Source organism: Fundulus heteroclitus, chromosome 24 (genome assembly GCF_011125445.2).
Source record: "Fundulus heteroclitus isolate FHET01 chromosome 24, MU-UCD_Fhet_4.1, whole genome shotgun sequence".
In the NCBI taxonomy this organism is placed as follows: Eukaryota; Metazoa; Chordata; class Actinopteri; order Cyprinodontiformes; family Fundulidae; genus Fundulus; species Fundulus heteroclitus.
This window is the reverse complement of record NC_046384.1, coordinates 18,541,858-18,559,308: the sequence shown is the minus strand read 5'-3', so window position 1 is coordinate 18,559,308 and position 17,451 is coordinate 18,541,858. Positions and strand designations below refer to the sequence as shown.

The window sequence follows — 17,451 nt, the reverse complement described above, 5'->3', positions numbered from 1 at the left end:
TGCCCCCTGCTGTCCAGATTTAAAACTGACGATAACAGAAGCTCCCCATCAAATCTCAGTTTGAGCTATTAAAAAAAAAGACTTTAGGATGGATTACAGTGAGCGACACACTTTCCAGACTTTTATTTGTAAAAAAAGAAAAAAAAAGTCACTTACACTTCATTATAGAAAATCCTAAAACAAAAATGTTGCCGTTTTTTGTAATATGCGACACAGAGTATGATTTTCTTTAGTAAGCCACTCTACTTGCATTTTTAGAACAACATATAGCAAAACACAAGCAAAATATAAATTATGAATTTTAAATTCTGCATTTTCATAGACGTTTTGACAGTGGTGGGACATTTAACACAATTTATTGGAGAAAACCTTTTTAAAACCCCATGCAGATAAGTGATCTGATTACACCAGAGTTTGGCATCTGTCACTTTTTTGGTTTTTAATTAGAAGCCCTGTTTCCTGTAATAAAGAGGCGAGGCGGTTAATTAAAACGTATGCTGTGAGACCTCTGGATTTAACATAAAACTGCAATTTATGCAAAACTGGAACAGATTATAGCATAGAAAACTAAAAGTTAAATTAAGCATTGGATTATTTCTTTTAGTTTTGTCACCTTTGTTTGAATAAAAAACAACAGCGTAGAGATTTCAGTGCAGGAAAAGGTTTTGTCAGGCACAACAGCCCCCCCTTGTGGTTCCCCTTGAGATTTTACTTCCTGCTTTTCCTTATTATGGGGTTCCCAGTACTGCACTTAGATATGCAGTCCTCTACCTTCTTACAGAACAGGTGGCTGGTTACCGACGGGCCGATCACTTTAATGCACGACTCCTCAAACACGTAAAGAACATCGCCGTACAGGGAGGTCATGTCGTTGCAGATCTGAATCAGTTTCTGCTTATCAAATAACTTGGCTTTGTTGTAAAAGACCTCATGAACTCTAAGAAAAGAGAGCCAGAAGCCCATCAAAGTCTCCAGGTTTTCCACAGCATCTCTGACTGTTCTTGAGGTCGCCTCAGAGGGCTGCTTCTCAGTCAGCGATATCCGCATAATGCCAGGCTCTTCCATACCCATGGTAGAAATGTCAACACCCTTTAAGCACCTGTTTAACTCCTCTTTGTGAAATTTTTCAATGTATCTGAATGTGTATAAGTCAACCCAAATGTCTTTGGAAGTGTCTGCAGTGGTTGCAGAGAGAGTGGAGCCTTTTCTCAGGTGGTTCTGACGGAAGGTACTGTTCCTCATCGGGCCACTGGGATCCGTTGAAAAGTCGGCGCTGCTCTGGATTGCGGGGAGGCTGTGTTTCGGTGAAAAACTATCATCCCTTCTCTGCTTGGTGAACGTATCTTCCACAGGGAGCCGTCTGAGCCCTGATGGGGACACTGTCCCGGTTATTTCCTCCCCGTCCGCGCGTCTGAAGCTCCCTCCAGCCAAACTCTCATTAGAAACGCTTTGCCTAAAGGAAGCTGCTGGAGTTTTCCCTTTTGAGATCAAGCTGTGGACTTCTCTTGCTTCACCTCTGCTCTGCAGTGGCTTTGGTGAGGCGGCAGACTTTGCTGCTTCCTGCTTAGCTTTAGTGTCTCTGCAGCTGGTTGCCGTTTCCTCTGAGGCTGGTCTCCGATTAGGAGGGCCTTCTCTGGGTTTGACGTCTGCAGTTGGGGATGAGGGTCTGAGACGGCTGGCCCTGCGGATGAGGTCCTCTCTCAAGGCCTGGACGGCAGAGAAGGGACCCTCAATGGACGCCTTCCTCTGCTGGGGGAAAGCTTGGAAGCGGATCGATCTGTGAGCTGATTGTAGACTCTTGATCACAGAGGCCTGGTTGCTGCCGAAAACCGAGAGGTCCACCGTGGCTTGGGGCACGTACAGAAACACCTGCGGCAGAAGAATCAGGATCTCGTGTGTTTGGGGTAAAGGATAAAAAAAACATTTATTTATTTTTTAAACCTTTAGAAATGGATGTGAGGTAAAACCAAACCATCCTTACATCTGTGCTGAAGGGAAACACAGTGAGAGCGTAGTCTTGAGTAAAGCCCTCGTCCACCATGGTGTGCTGCTCCTTTCTCACCACCTGCTCAGCATCTGCCAAGAGTGTTCAACCAATCTGCTGAGGTAAACTTTGTTAAATCTACCAAGTAAAAGCTCACATCTGCATTCCCCGTCCGATCAGCTTTCTGGTTTCTTATACCGAGGACTGCAAAAGCATTGCTACCCCATTGAGGTTTTTCAGACTCCATGACATTCTAATCATAAATTATAGAGTATTTTTATTACAATTTTAATGATACAGCCCAGACCAACACGAATAAGCATTGTTGTGATGTGGGGGAAAAAAATATGCAATGATGGTTTTTGGCACTATAAAAATTTTTTATTTCCTCTGGTCAAAAAAACTAAAACCTACAGGCCAAAAAGGAAGGTTTATGATTCATAGAGGCAGCCAAGAGGTCTTTATTGGTTGGTAGGAAAACTGTTAGCTGTGCACCCCACAAATCTGCAACAAGCCAAGGACCCAGCAAACATGTGAAAGAAGGTGTTCGGTCAGAGCAGACCACAATTAAACTTTTTGGACTACCTGCAAAATGCTTTGTGTTGTAGAAAACTAACACCCTGAAACATGACGGTGGCATCATCATGTTGGTCAGAGTTTCATGGAAGTTGAGGAGAGTTAAATCTGGGAGAACTTCACCTTCATGCAGGACAAAGACCCTTAACAGCCAGAGTTACAAACAAAGCGATGGTTTCTACAATGTACCATATTCATGTGTTAATTTGGTCTAGTCAAAGGTCCAATCTAAACCAAAATAGGCTACAGAATCTGTGCAAATACTTTCTTCCACTTTATAAGAAGCCTATTTTCTGTTGGTTTATCACATAAGTTAAAGGTGTAGGAATACTTTTGCAAGGCATTTGGTGATCAAACTCATCCGTGGTAGTCAGTGGTATGACTTAATTAAAGGTGTAATTACACAATATAGTCCAGGCTTCACCTGTGTAGTTTACATTTATATATATTTTTTTTGTCCATCTTAGTTTAAGGTTGTCCTGATGCTGGAAAATAACATATACTCTTGTGTTTCTAGAAACAGAATAAGGCTGGAGGGCTACTATGTGTATTTTAAATTTGGAACAAGAGAAAAACTAAATGAAAATAGTCCAGCTTCCAAAACAAGTGAACTCTCCCTGGCCCATGCTGCCCTGGGCAGAGAGCCATTGCCCAAATCAGAAACCCAACTGGTTGTAAACTTTAGTTTGGGATGACACGTTTTCGCTTGTTAATGTGCTGCTAATGGCTCAGTATCCACAACAAAACGTTTGAATATGGCGGCGACGTTTACCTTTATGGCACATTTACTTTCACTAAACAGTTCCGGGGTGAAGTGTGAACTTCAAAGGGTACCTCCACGCCCATGTAAACCCAGCGTCCTCCAAAAACCCTTTCCCTCCCCAGCGTGTTTATCCTTTGCTAACCCGGTGTGGTGAGAGCGCCACAAAGAAGCAAATTTACCTTCAACTCGGTCAAATGTCACGAAAGCGACTCCGTCCATGTTCGTGGGGTATTTCACGCTCTCCACGTCCCCTCCGTGACTGCGCCTGCGGCTCTGGAAGTAAATGGTCAACTTGTCGACCATCCTGCTGTACTTCAGCACGTCGGGGACGCCGGAGACTACCACCGTCCTGCGGCCCTCCGCCATGCTTGTAGTCATGGAGCCCAGCAAACATGCCGCGTTTTCTGCAGACACGCTTTGAGGACGCCGAGCGTTGCTATAACCACTCAACTACTGAAGCTGTTTATGGCTGCGAGTGGTTTCATTTTCGCTTAAGTGCAAGACTCGGAGCAGATGTAGGAGCGCCATCTGTTCACTAGGGGTCGCTGTTTACCAGCACATGAGCGTGCGCAGCTGCAATAGCGCGGATTGTCCACTAGGTGTCTCTGTTTACCCAAATCTGAGCGGTGTCTTTACACAGCACCAAGAAAAAAAAGGTTAATCTACTGCACTGACTTTGTTTTTCTCAGGCAAAATCTAAAACTAAGCAGAGGAAGCATGCCTGGAGGCAGACAAACCTCAAGGCAGCGTTTTTGTTACAGAACTGTTTTATTGGATTTTTTTTTTTTTTAAATAACCTGACTAAAACTGTCAGTGTGTCTGGTGCAAACATTTATTAAAGTCAAACAAACCAGGAGAAAGTATGAAAATATCAACCATAAACAGAACTAATGTTTCACACATTAAGCAAAGAGTGACGCACTCAATTTGCCTTTTAATTGTGCATATAAACATTTTAATTTAATCATATAAAACAAAGTAGCCTGGCGAGTGCAACAAGCAGGTATGGGAGGGTCAAAAATAGAAGTTAAAGAAAAAAAAAGAAAAAAAAAAATCAGGCTCTGTCGCATACAAATCAAATCTTTCACTTTGATTACTTCAGTGCAAATGCCACATTCACAATGGTTGATGGTTCTTTAAATAATTCAGGTAGTCTCCATTATTCAGTGTTTTCACATTGTACAGATGTTGCTGGGGAGCGTTCTTGTGTATCCAACAGTAGATAAAAGCAAGTTAGTTACATAAACTTAAACAAACCTCAATAGTTTTATTTCAAAAAGTGGGCAAAATCAAATTGGTATGCCTTGCTCTATGTGGTGTTGTCACACTCCTATACCTGCTATCACAAGAGACATGACCCGGCAACTAAAACCTCCAAGAAAAAAGAAAAGAAAAATTAGAACAAAGGTAGATTTGTTGAACTCTTTGCACAAATCTGTTGGCCAGGAAGAAACAACAAAAGGTAAAAACCTTAAACAAAAATAAAAGTGAATGTTCACAATTCAAACATTGGATACTTTGGACAGTATCTGGGAGGCGGTCCAGACTGAGGCAGCAGAGGTTCATGTTGGCGCCTTAAAGGTGCACCGATATCCTAGCAGCTATGAGCTGGCCTTGTCCGCGTCACGCCGCTCCCACCCTTTGAATGCGGTGCTAGTTCTGAGTTTTTTAAGGTGGCGCGTTTGGCAAAGATGGGGTGTGATGAGGCCAGATGTCCACCGGGAGCGCCTCTGCTCGCGTTGAGATAATCAAGACAGCCGCTGGATCAATTCGCCACCCCCGCTTCGTCGAGCTTCTGCCAGGAGCCGGTGGGAGTCTGTGCAGCTGATCCCCGCCGGAGGACGTGTCATTTCCAGGGTCTGACTTCTCACTGCGGACACAAACAGCAGCACTGTGAGCAGGGGAGCCGGTAAATAAAACAACTGTCATGGGTGAGGAGAAGAAGCCGAGCTGGACCTTTGGGGAGGTTTAGATAAACCGCTGCTGTCAGCTTTCAGGCTTCTCAGCTGGATGGCCGGTTAAGTTTTCTCAGAGAAAAACAGCCTCAACATTTTTGTTCTTGTTACGTTCTTTACAAAAAAAAAGGGAAACTGGGAGGTACACTGTTTTTTCACCAAGAAAGAAAGCCTGAACCCGAAGAACGAAGAACTCTCAGCAAAGTGCAAGAACTAATAATGCTGCAGCTAAATGATTGAAATAATCAGCACATTTCCGTCAGGGAAATAATGCCAGGGCTGCAGGTTCCACTGGCAGGTGTGATTTCTGCCTTGTTTGTAATTTATTCTGCTTACGTTCGCCGACAGACGCTTTTCCCACAACAACGGAGCACAGCAAGCATAATCTGACAAGAAAGGAGATGCTACTTCACTTAATCTGTTAAATTGGCATCAAAGCAGCTGGTTTTTATCAGCCTGATAGCTTCCTGTCACACAATAAATGCTGCTTGTTGGCATTTTTGTGCAAACCAGCCATAAGATGCTGTAAAAGATATACAGTCCTGGACCAATTATTGGCACCCTGTGCTAAAGCCTCAAAATAAATTCCTCTTATTAGCTGACAAAATATTCCATCTTTAGAGAAATCCTCAATTTTAACACAAACCACAGGTGGCTGTGCTAAAATAGATGTGAATGACACTTGATTTTTTTATATTATTCATTACTTTTAAGTTGATTGGAGTTTCTAGGAAATTCTTATTTGTAATCCAAGACTTTTTGTTTGCTTCAGGTATAAAAATATCATGTTTCTTGCCTAAAGGCCCTGTGTGTGTTTGTCCCATTTGTTGCAGATCATTATGCTGTTGAAAGACTTCAGTAACTGGAGTCCACCTCATTTTTATTTAAAACCTGTCATTTCAAGAGTTCATGATGACATGCCCTTTAACAAGGCTCCCAGGGTTTTTGGAGGAGAAACAGCGTCACACACTGTTCATAACAGTGGCGCATGAGCTGCTTCTTCCAGTCATTCTTGTATACGTAGCATTTTTTAACCTCTCTCCTCCTCCTCATTGTGCGTGGACAAGTTAAAGTTGGATCCTAATCTAGCCTAGGAATGGATAAAGGAAATGTTCATCACTGTTTATTACACCCATGGGAAACACAAAGCAATGATTAATGAGAAGTTCTGGAAAACTGAGCATGAAAAAAAAAAAAAGCCCTTTATGTCCACTGTTGGGTACAATAGACCTATTATGCTGCGGGCCAGGAACATTATTAGCGTGGAATCGTGAACTCCTAAAAATATGTCGACATTTGAAATGAGAATCTGATGAACTGATAGAAAGATAATGATTCAAAACATAGGACCAAATCAGCGAAGAACTGGTTCAGGCGACACAAGGTCTTCCCACTGCTTTCTTCCAGTCCTCACAACTAAATGTTACAGAAAATATCTTTCTGCAATAAAAGATACATTTACTTTTTTTTTTTCTTTTTTTTTATTACACAAATCTTTCACTTAGTGGCATTAAATCTAGTCTAAAGGCTCCACGTACACTGAGGTCTGAAGATAGAGGCTTTCTGCTGGACTTCCTTCCATGACCACTACGCCAAACTCCCAGAGGACCCTGAGGAGGTGGAGAACAAACCGTTAGGCTCAAAGACAACGGCGGAAAAAAAATGGATTTGTACCCGGTCCAAAGATGCCGTTACCTGGTGTTTGGTCACCATGTGTGCGGTGTGCAGCAGCGGTGGTCTGATGGAGGGCTTGTACTGCAGAGGCTGACCCAGTAGAGAGTAATGAGCATCACCTGGAAGGCAGAGCGACACAAACGAATACGTTACACCAAATCTGAGCCGGAAATGTGCCAAGCTGTTTGGAGACGAGCGATCCCCCCGACCTTGTCCAGTGTGGATGAAGGCTGTAGGGAGCTGCGGGTGGTGGGAGAGGACGGGGATTGGGGAGACGCCTGATGAGAGGCCCTTGATGCTGGGCGGCTGGCAGGGCGAGGGGGTGAGCGCCGGAGACGAAGGCAGGCTGCTCTACACACAACACGCCGGTGGTGCAGGAGGAGGGAGCAGAGAGAGAAACGCAAAACACTTTCATTAAGAAAAAAAAAAAAACTACTGCAACTACTTTAACAAAGTCATTGTGATGTTCAAGTGGTTGCTTTAATGTACCATTTCATCCACATTAGTCCCACTAATGTACCATTACACCCCAACGCTAAGGACTATTTTCTCCTCATTTTCAGGTTTCAGCGGCGCCGGCGTCATTTGCGCTGCCTATTTACGGCGACATTTAACCTGCCCGCCACGGCGGCACAGACCAAGTCTGGCCCAAGGCGACAATTCTCAAATCACTGTCACACTCACGCAACCAAAATAAATTAGCTTTTAAATTGCTTTCTCAACACCAACTTAACTTGCCGACATCCCAGCAAGCCAGAAGCCGCGCGACCTTACAATCGGGAATTGTTGGGAAAATTGCAGCTGATGCATCAGAATCTGAGCCAATGAGCTAATTACATGCCAAGATGTCAGGAAGGCTTTTAGACGTGATACGTGCAGGTTTTTTTTTTTTTTTCTTCTACCCGGTAGTTGTGCTGTGTTTGTACCTGGGTGTTGTCAGGAGTCTGAGGGAGCTCAGCAGGCCTGCGGCCTCGCTGCTGCTGCTGCTGCTCGGCGCCCGAGTGTTTGTGGCTGGGCTGCTTCCTCTGGCAGGGAGAGGGGGCCCGGGGCTGCTGGCAGGGGGGCGCGGCCATTTGAAGCATCACCATACCTCCGCCGGGCGCTGGTTGTAACAAACCTGGATGCACACGGACCGGGTGATGCCAGGTTAGGAGGATGAGATCAACAGAAAAGCACAGTTCAGCTCATTATTCATGCGGGGAAGCGAAGGCGTTTGGGCTTTGGATACACTGAGCTATATAATACACTGGAGTGCTGATTTTGGCAGAAAACTGAAGTCACTGGCCGCCATCTTGCTACTCCCTACTCTCACAGAACCCCATAGGATTTGGTTGCAATAACAAGCAGTTTTCTGGCTGTGTGAAAACGTTTCACAGGTAATTTTACCTTCAGTGGATGTTCTAACATTATCAACTACTAGGTGCTGAAATATTTTACATGTTGTTCATATTAAATATATATATGTATATATGTATGTGTATATGTATATATGTATACATATGTATACACATATGTAAATATATGTTTTTGTATATTGTTATTTATATATTTATAAATGTTAAACATATATATTTAAATGAATAAAATGCAAAATATTTCAGCACATGACTTTCTCAGTACTTGATAGTTTTAGAACATAAAATAAAACTATATGGCATTTGACATTTTAAAAGTTTTAAGCCTCCCCTAAATATGAGAAAATCCTCGTTATTTGATGCTGTAGCGCACATATTCCCTAGTTACTGGAGGAAAATAGGGAGTACCAATATGGCGGCTGGTGGCTTCAAAGCGACTCGTTCTAACAGCGGGCGATTAGCACTACAGTGTATAATATAGCTCAGTGCTTGGATATCCCTTTTAGCGCTTCTGCTCAGCCACACCTGATGGGTGACAAACGGTTTGCTGCTCAGGATTGAATCGTCTTGATTATAAAGAGTTCACTGGCAGCCATTGCAAGTTTCACTTGCTGAAAAATGCTGTGATTAAAGAGCATCAATCATCTAATTAGACGTTAATGCAACCCATGAACCCAAACGATTGCATACATTATGATTCAATTAATGTCTGTTTACCTTCAGCTCACTCTGGGTAGAAGTCGCTTAGAAAAACCTTCGTCTGTTGTTGATTTATGAAATTATTCCCCACGACAGTAACAAGGAGACGGGATATTCGGATATAATCTGCAGATTATAAGCAGCCCAGCTAATTAAAAGTGTTTACTGGCCACGCTGCAGGTGAGGCCGCAGCGAGACCTTCATCTGACCTCATTACCGACGGGCTGGAAAATATGGCTCCCTCCTCTGTGCTTCCAGAAGAAGAGACATTAATAATAAAGGTCATTATTGAGGAGCCTGTGCCTCTGAATAGCTAAAAGACTGAAAAATGCCACAAAAAAAGAAGCATAAAATATTAGAGCTAGTTTTAAATCTTTGTCAAAATGGAGTCTGTTGGATATGTAATTTTTCAACTTAGGTAATAAGAGTGATTAAAAGGCCAATATTTTGCTATCGGTGTCAAAAAAAAGGTTCTGAAATATTTATGAATTGTGTTGTGTCATAAATTCCTACTTACTGCCACATGATGGCAGTAAGGTGTCTTTGAAACTGGACATTAAGCAAAAAAATTTAAATAAAATGAAAATATTGTAAAAAAAATGCCCAAATAAAAACCTAGAAATGTAATTTATGCATGAAATATTTTATTCTCATTTTAAAGACAGTAAAAATTCAAAAGTAAAATAAAATGTACAATGTATTAGAATCTGGGCGTAGGTTTCTTGTTTGTTTTCCATCTTGATCCATATTGCCAACGATTTTTGGATCGACAAATATATTATTTTAGTTATTAAAAAGACCAAATTTAAACCAACTACAAACCAGGTTTTTGTGTCATGTATGACCGTACAAAAAAAGCTGAAACATGAAAACTTATGACTAAGCCCTCATGTTTTCAGTAAACTCAAACTCATCCAGATCCACAATCAGCCCGTCAAATTCTTGGTTTTATAACCCGTTAAATAAAACGACAGGATAACAGCTCCTCTGATATAAGGAGGAGTGAATATGCTGTTCAGATGATTTGCTCTGGTCTTTTCTGAAGCAAAATAAAGCTAAAAAATAACCAGAACGCAGAATATACAGACAATCATGAGACTTTCCCCCTGGTGGCAGGAATACGCAATGACAAGTAGATTGTGGAAAAGTTTTCTGGGAGTCGCAGCTTTGCTAAAGTTGGTTTATGAGACTAAAACAGAATATATTTGTCTACATCAAAGATCTCTACTGGTTTGATTGCAAAGATGATTGCACTCTGAAAAATAAATCAAAAAGTTTTAATTAAAAGAATCTGCTGCAAAAGTTTAATCTATATTTCTGCTGGGCTGCTTTTGAAGAATCATTTCTCACCAAAACAAATCCATTTGTGCAACTTTAAACTAACTTATATGTCATGTGTCTCATTACGGCAATGCCAGCAACTTCCCCTCTTAGGAGTAAGTTGTTGCTTTAGCGGTTTTTCACTGCAGCGGACCGACTTGGTGTCAGCAGAACATTTTCAGTGGGCGACCCGTTTGGTCGTTTCACCTCCTTCCAGCTCCGGAGGAAAAGGTCCACATGCCAATCGCTTTCCCTTACCGCCCCCCCCTCCAGGGGCCCGTTACCACTTCGCCGCCCCTCTTTTTCATTTTAAAACGCCGGAGAGGAAATCTAATTATGTGTTGCCGCACAAACAAAAGCCAAAGTAAGCCCAGGAAGGATTATTTCATTACTGGATGCAGACTGGTGGCTGTGAAGGAATGCGTTCTGCCCGTTATTGACACTAAGAAACGGGGGAAAATAACTGGAGCGCTGGCAGTGATGGGGAATCTCAAGGGTGGCTCATGTCAGAAGATGAGAATATTCTACTGTAGATGGGGCGGAGCTTGAAGGCACGGCTACCTGCGTACTGTTGGCCTGGGTGCTGCTGGGAGACGCAGGGAGACGAGCTCTGAGGAAACTGGAGCGGCTCCATCATCGGGGCGGGCAGGAAACTCACTGTTGAACTGGGGAAAGAAGACAGAAATAAAACTTAAAAAACAAAGAGGGTTCTTTGCAAATTGCTTATTTGTCCCTTCGCTGCCTTCTGAGAATTTGCTTACTCCCACTTTTGGTGGAAAATTCCCAAACAGAAGGCACATCTCCAGGAGGTGCGAGATCTTAGGGCTGCGGCTGAGTATTACATGTGAAATGCGGGTCCATCTGGAAAATAAGCTCCCGGCTCTGCGAGCGACCGGCCTGCAGGGACTCGTCTCCAGCTGGTGGAGGAGCGGGCTGCAGGTGGACAGTCGGCCCTCGTGGGAAAACAGCGAGCCGCTGCTGCATAAATCACCCGTTTGCTGACTGGCCTACAAAACGCAGCCTCGTTTCACAGCTGGGACAGCGAGAAAGAAAGTGACCTTTCTTCTCGGGCAAGACCCCCCTCCCCTCATTGTTCTTCTGCAGGTAGAGACTGCGAACACGGCTGAGCTCCGTACGTCCCAGCGGTGCTGCGCAGATTGATTAGGAGCAGAGAGGTAGGAAATAATCACGCGTTTGGCTTTTTGGGAACTAGTTCTATCCACCAGCTGCAACGAGAGGCACGCCGCACCACTCCACAAGGGCTAAAAAAAAAATAAATACAACAAGAAGCAGCTAACGCTATTCATCAAGCTAGTTCTCTGCGAAGATGGTGGTAACAACCCCCCCGTCGTGAACAAAGATGACCTGAGCTCTGAAGCGCTTTGGGGATTCACTCATCAGACTTGTTGGGAAAAGAACAAGAGGCACTTTAAGGAGTGTAAAAACACCATTCAGCACTTTTAAATTGCTTTTGGAGGACAGAGACCATTAGAATGGAGGCAGATTGGTTCATTCGTTCCTGATAAAAGCAACATGAGCTACCAAGAAAGGTCAAAAGAAAACCACAAAACACCACATGAGTTTATTACCAAATGGAGCGTAAATATAGATATTCACACAAAACGAAATAGCACAAAGTCATATTAATGTCAAATTCACATATATATGAATTAAAAATCTAATATTACTTTAAAGCAGTCATTTAAAAAAAGAAAAAAAAAGGGAAAAAAAAGGGGAAAAAAAGAAGAAAAAGGAAAAAAAGGGAGAAAAAAAAATAAAGCAGTCATTCGCACTCTCACAAACACCTACAGGTGCTTACAGATCCACTTCTATACAGATAAACTGCCACTAAATATATTTTGTATTAAACAATACTGCATATTTTTTCAGTGATGTTATCAAAGTCGGTCGTTTGTATCTGTGATACTTTGGTTTTGTTGTTCCCTTTATCTCTCTCACTGCAGGTGTAAAAGCAGAGGATGTTATCTTGTACTCCCTTTTTTTATCTGCTCTATTTTTTTTTTCACCTTTTCTCCCTTTTAACCTTTTGTCTCTTCTTCCCCCCCCCCTCCTTTCTTTCTCGTTTGCCTTTCTGTTTCTGTGTCCACTGAACTTGAAATGATCTGAAAATAATATCTGAAGGTTTTAACATGCATATCAAGGCGAAAAGCAATAATGCTCCAACTGTGAAAGCAAAATCTCTTTAGACAGCAATTCTTAATGCCAGACAGGACACATTAAAAAAATGTAATTTGCTTATTTTACAAATCATCTAAGAGTTTGAATACATTATTGTTTGTAAAGCATGAATCACTGACATCAAGAGCAACAGGCAGCAAATATCGCACTCAGAGTCCATGAAGATCATATTGCTAGAATATAACCGGCTGCAGTAGGGCTGGACGATAATTCAATAATATTATTAATCCATAGACGTATGTCGATGATAGAAAAAAAAAAAAAAAGGGTCAGCAAAAAGTTGAATAGAATAAAAGTTTTCTTTCCTTATACATTCTATCCATGTAGGTTAATATTACAGTCGTTACATCCTCCCAACCAATCACAAACACAGACTCATGAACAAAGCTCCGCCCCCTTCAACGAGTTCAGAGAGCACACATTCTTTTTTTCTTTTTTAAAAACTTGCAGTTTGGTAAAAAGTTGGTTGAATAAAGGTTTGAGTTTGAATTCAGTGTTTTGTGTGTTCTGTATCTAAAGACAGGTCGCTAAGCAACAGCATAAAATGGTCAGGGCTGCACTTAAAATACATGTTTTGAATTTGTTGATAATTATCGATAACAATAAACATGATTTCAATTTTCTCGATATGCTTTTTTTCTACATCGTCCAGCCCTAAGCTGCAGACCAGGCAGTCCTTTAAAAAACGGTCAATTAAGATCTGATGGTGCATCTCTACATTCAACAATGCTTTTTCAATAATCAGTAATAAACGAGCAGTGTGGTGGAGGAGTACCTCATGGTGGTGTGCTGGTTGGTGGGCAGCAGGCTGTAGCAGGGCTGCATGCCAGAAACAGCCACTGCCCCCTGTCCTGGCTGGCAGGACACAAACACTGGCTGCTGGTACGTCTGCTGTGGAACAGAGACCTGCTACAAAAACAAGAACAGAAAAAAAGAAGAATTTAGACATTATTAAATCAAATCAGTCAGAGTTTTCCTGTTTCCACTGCTTGAAATTCAACACGGCTGTTCTCTGTGACGATGAAGTGCGCGCTCTTGATTTAGAAAGAGGCCCTCTTCATTTACCGAGATGTGACAGGAAAGAAAAAGGAGGCCCGAGGAGCCTCTTTTGGGACGGAACAGCCGTGTGGAGCGAATTTCATTTAAAACACGGATTTCATTTGACCGAAATTAATCCGACTCTCACAGGGGAGTGCTCACAGAAGCGGCCCTTCATCGAGGTACCTGATAAGACTGCATTGGAGGGTACTGGACCATCATGCCTTGCATCTGGTTGGCCATATTGCTTTGCTGGTTGCCAGTGAGAGCGAGGCTGGGTGTTGGCTGCATGCCCACTACGGTCTGGTAGCTGGACGCTGGGCTTGGCATCATGGCTTGGTGCACTGATGGCGAAATGACAAAGACAACGCTGTGACCCAATAATAACGACAAACAAAGCTGCTTGTGATCCACTGTAGCGGCTCCTTCTGTAAGTATTAAGCATTTCCCACATTTTCAGTGTATTTTATTGGGATTTTATTTTAAAATGTTCTTTTTTTCCCCCCAAGTCTTTCTATTGATTCTCAATTAGATTCAGCTCTGGACTTTGACTAGGCCATTCCAACATGAATGTGCTGTGGAATAAATCCTTCCATTATGTTTTGGGCTGTAGGTCAGCTCGTCTCACCTCTTTTTGCAGCCTGTAACAGGTTTCCTGTCTCGGCTAAAGACAGCATGATGCTGCCACCACCATGTGAAGAGGTTAATTTTCCAGAATAGTGTTTTAAATGGAAACCAACAATGGCTATGTTGGTTTCCCACCCGAGACTATGCACTACTTCCTCAAAACATCCCAATAAAATTCATTGAACCTTATGGCATGAACATGACAAAATATGATAAATCTCAATGGGTGTGAATACTTTTGCAAGACACTAGAACCACAAAGCTTCCTGTGCCACTCGTGGATCGATTAGCATATTAAAACCCGACAACAGGAACGCCAAGGTTGCTGTAGAGCGAGAACAATAGAAGGACTGGAGCCGTTTCTGCTAAACAGGTTTGCAGAAAGTCAATATATTTGATTTAGCCGGGGGTAGCTTGAGCCGGCGAAGTGAGTAATCGAGCCGATCCTCGAAAGGGAAGAAAGAAAGAAAAAGTGTCACTTCAACCAGACACCTCATTTCAAGCAAACTTATTTGGAGCGCGCCAAAGACAATGACATACAAAAGATGCTGCAAAGTCACGCCCGTTCTCCAGCGCTGAGGGTAAAAATGAGACACTTAAATGTCAAGGTGACAAAAAAAAAAAAAAAAAGAAGACATTTGGAAAAAACTACTTTCCTCCTGTGCCCCACATACACGGTAATCCAGGTGACAAAAGGAGAGGGCGTCCTTTTGTGAAGGTGTCTTTACGGCCCGCCGCTTTGGGAGAAAAGTACAACTAGACAATGAAAGAGCTCCACAAGGAACCGGGCGGCCGGGACTATTTTTATCCCCCCCCCTCCTCCCACCGCCTCCTCCCGCTGCCTCCTCCCACCTTCGCTCCCCAAACCAAGCATGAAATGACCGTCGTATGAAATGCGCCTCGCATTATTCCATTCCAGCAGGCGCCAGATGAGCTCAGATTTCTGACGTTTTACATTTTCATGAGACCGAGGGGTGATGAGCGGCTACGACTGAAGCCGGCGTTTTCTTCAGACTTGTGGCCGCCGCTTCCCTGGCAGTGAGCAGCGAGGGGCTGAAAAAGAGACCGGTTCACTGTGAGATTCATAGAGGCCTCTCAGACAGCGTCCCGGCCCCGCATCCCGCCTCCCAGATCTCCGCGGCGCCGCGGCGAGGCTCGTTTTGAATCTTTTATAGACAAACACCAACCATCTGCTGTTGTTTGAAGAACTAACTAAATCATTACGTTGGAGGGAAGAACTCCTTTCACCGAAGCGGCGGCGGCTTCGATTAGAGCACGCTAACCGTTAATAACCTCTCCTCTTACCTTAGAGGGAAGTGGAAAGGAGACAGATGTGCTGCAGGAAATGACCATGACAGAAGTCACAGAGCTGCGGAGGCGGTGACTGACTGATGCAATTAAGAGCAAACGGCGACGGCGGCCTCTGTGGGCGTCGGCCTAAACCCGCCTGAGAATTTCCCCCATTGATGACTTGTGCTTCCAGCACCTGCACCGTTACCACTTCTGTAGTCGTTTCTCTTTAATTAATGCAAAAAAACAGAGTGGAAATAAGGCTCCAGCTTCTTCTTTTTTTTTTTTTTTATCATTTCACTGCCTCCCTGAAAAATAATTGCCGTTCTCCGCCTTTGTAGGTCAGCTTCATTTGTCCGCTGCCTGCTCCCCGGCTCCCCCAGCAGGGAGGCAACATTTGCAGCCCTGCGGATGACAGAATAGTGCCGCAGCCACTTACGGCAGACGTACGCGCGGTGGCTTGTGCACGTGTGCCGGCGCAAATCCTTTCCAGCTAAGCAGCAGCATGCGTGTGTGCACAGCGAGAGAAAGACAAAATGGGAGCTAACAATTCTGACTCCTGTGGTGAAAGAAGGAGGGGGGGGGTACAGAACGGGAATAAACTGGTGAATAACTCCCAGGGACACATCTGAAGCTGTAGAAACAAACAGGAAAAAAAAGCAGCAAGCGACGCTCGTCCTTCGGCGGAGCTGTCGGACAGCGGCTCGAGGAGCTCTCTCGCGGAGAAACAAAGAAAAAAAAAACGGCAGCAAGAGCGCGGAGGACGGTTTAGGGTCTTCTGAGCTTTTCTCCTAACAGCAGGCAGCAAAGGAGACGGTGATTCGTATTCATTAAAACATCCTTTGATTCGGCTTCAGATCTGTGCCACTAATTCAAAGCTTTATTTGAACAATTCGCAGCTTCGAGTTAAGGAACCTGGAGCTAACTCAAAGAGATCATTTTTCTGAGTCCGTGCACCTTGCAGCGTTTCATGTTGGGGAGAAAAACCGACCAATACAAAAAAATAAATATTTATACCAGTTAAACTTTTCCACATTACACCACAAACTTCAACATATTTGGGGTTCTTTGTGACAGAACAACTAAAAGTAGTCCATAATTGCAAAGTGGAAGGAAAACAAACCAAGGGAACGTTGCAGGAGCTGCAACTCTAGCGCTTTAATGAAAGAGTCACCAAAGAAGTCCGCTGCTGAAATAAGACCAGCATGCAGTTTGGTATAATCCATGTGGGAGAGCTGATGAAAGCGGACCAAAACTGGACATTTGGCACGGAAAACATCAGAGACGTGTCGTTTTACTCAGACGTGTTCGTACCTTGCTGCTGGGGCAGGTTTTGGCTCGGAGGGCAGTTATAGGTGAGTTGGTTGAGAGGAGCTCGATACTGCTGCTGATGCTGCTGCTGCTGCTGCTGCTGGTTGGAGCACTGTGAATGGTGGGCTGATGAGCAGTAGCACGCGGACATCTGCTGGACACACACAGACGGCTACTTTAACCCGTTTGGTTTCACCTCACAGAGAAAGAACAGCAGCATTAAAGCATAAAGCTGCTTTTGCGGTTCCACATGCAGACTCCATGGGCCTACCTGTTGCAGCGGCTGCTGGATGTAGGTGTGCTGCTGGAGCAGGGGCTGACTCAGCGCGGGGAAAGCGGCGTTGGAGCCGGGATACGTGTAGCTGGGGCCCGTCGCAGGAAGCGGGACGTGCTGACCCTGCAGCACCCCGGCGTGACCCCCTGATGGCCCTGCCACCATGTAGCCGGCGACCTGCGGCGGTGGGGCTCCGTGCAGCAGCACGGGGGACGGGTGGTGGCCGTACGGGGAGGGGTAGTGGCGGCCGTCCGGAGCCGACACCCCGCCGTCGCTGGAGGGCTGCTGCGACAGGGTCATGTGACTGAACGGCGTGCTGAGGACGTCAGGCTGCAGAGACAACATGTGCGTCAGAAGATTGCAAAGTCAAGGCTGTGATTTGGCCG

General features: G+C 44.1%; 2 protein-coding genes across 8 annotated transcripts in view; both read right to left on the bottom strand.

Annotated features, from left to right (window-relative positions):
- Positions 1-217: 217 nt before the first annotated feature.
- Positions 218-3,815, bottom strand: LOC105932529. Its single transcript, XM_012871743.3, has 3 exons — positions 3,503-3,815; positions 1,982-2,076; positions 218-1,869 (listed from the first exon to the last, which is right to left on the bottom strand). The coding sequence occupies exons 1-3, from the start codon at positions 3,699-3,701 to the stop codon at positions 709-711; spliced, it is 1,455 nt and encodes a 484-aa protein (XP_012727197.2). The 5' UTR covers positions 3,702-3,815; the 3' UTR covers positions 218-708.
- A 322-nt stretch (positions 3,816-4,137) lies between these two features.
- LOC105932528 (R3H domain-containing protein 1) overlaps positions 4,138-17,451 on the bottom strand; it is a 50,626-nt gene continuing 37,312 nt past the window's right edge. For 4 of the 7 annotated variants that reach the window (XM_021321097.2, XM_036128385.1, XM_036128388.1 and 1 more), the window contains 10 exons: positions 17,063-17,395; positions 16,795-16,945; positions 13,750-13,907; positions 13,301-13,434; positions 10,888-10,991; positions 7,879-8,069; positions 7,162-7,303; positions 6,974-7,071; positions 6,817-6,888; positions 4,138-5,193 (listed from right to left, as the gene is read on the bottom strand). In XM_021321097.2, the coding sequence (XP_021176772.2) occupies positions 5,191-5,193; positions 6,817-6,888; positions 6,974-7,071; positions 7,162-7,303; positions 7,879-8,069; positions 10,888-10,991; positions 13,301-13,434; positions 13,750-13,907; positions 16,795-16,945; positions 17,063-17,395 (1,386 nt within the window). In that variant the 3' untranslated portion in view covers positions 4,138-5,190. Of the gene's footprint in view, positions 5,194-6,816; positions 6,889-6,973; positions 7,072-7,161; positions 7,304-7,878; positions 8,070-10,887; positions 10,992-13,300; positions 13,435-13,749; positions 13,908-16,794; positions 16,946-17,062; positions 17,396-17,451 lie in introns of those variants that run through there. The other 3 variants (XM_036128387.1, XM_036128386.1, XM_036128390.1) reach the window with 3 other exon arrangements.

Coding starts and splice junctions, on each gene's coding strand:
- LOC105932529 (XM_012871743.3), bottom strand. CDS start 3,701: ATGACTACAAGCATGGCGGAGGGCCGCAGGACGGTGGTAGTCTCCGGC. Junction 2,077..3,502: donor GACATTTGACCGAGTTGAAG/GTAAATTTGCTT, acceptor CACTCTTGGCAG/ATGCTGAGCAGGTGGTGAGA. Junction 1,870..1,981: donor TGTTTCCCTTCAGCACAGAT/GTAAGGATGGTT, acceptor CTTCTGCCGCAG/GTGTTTCTGTACGTGCCCCA.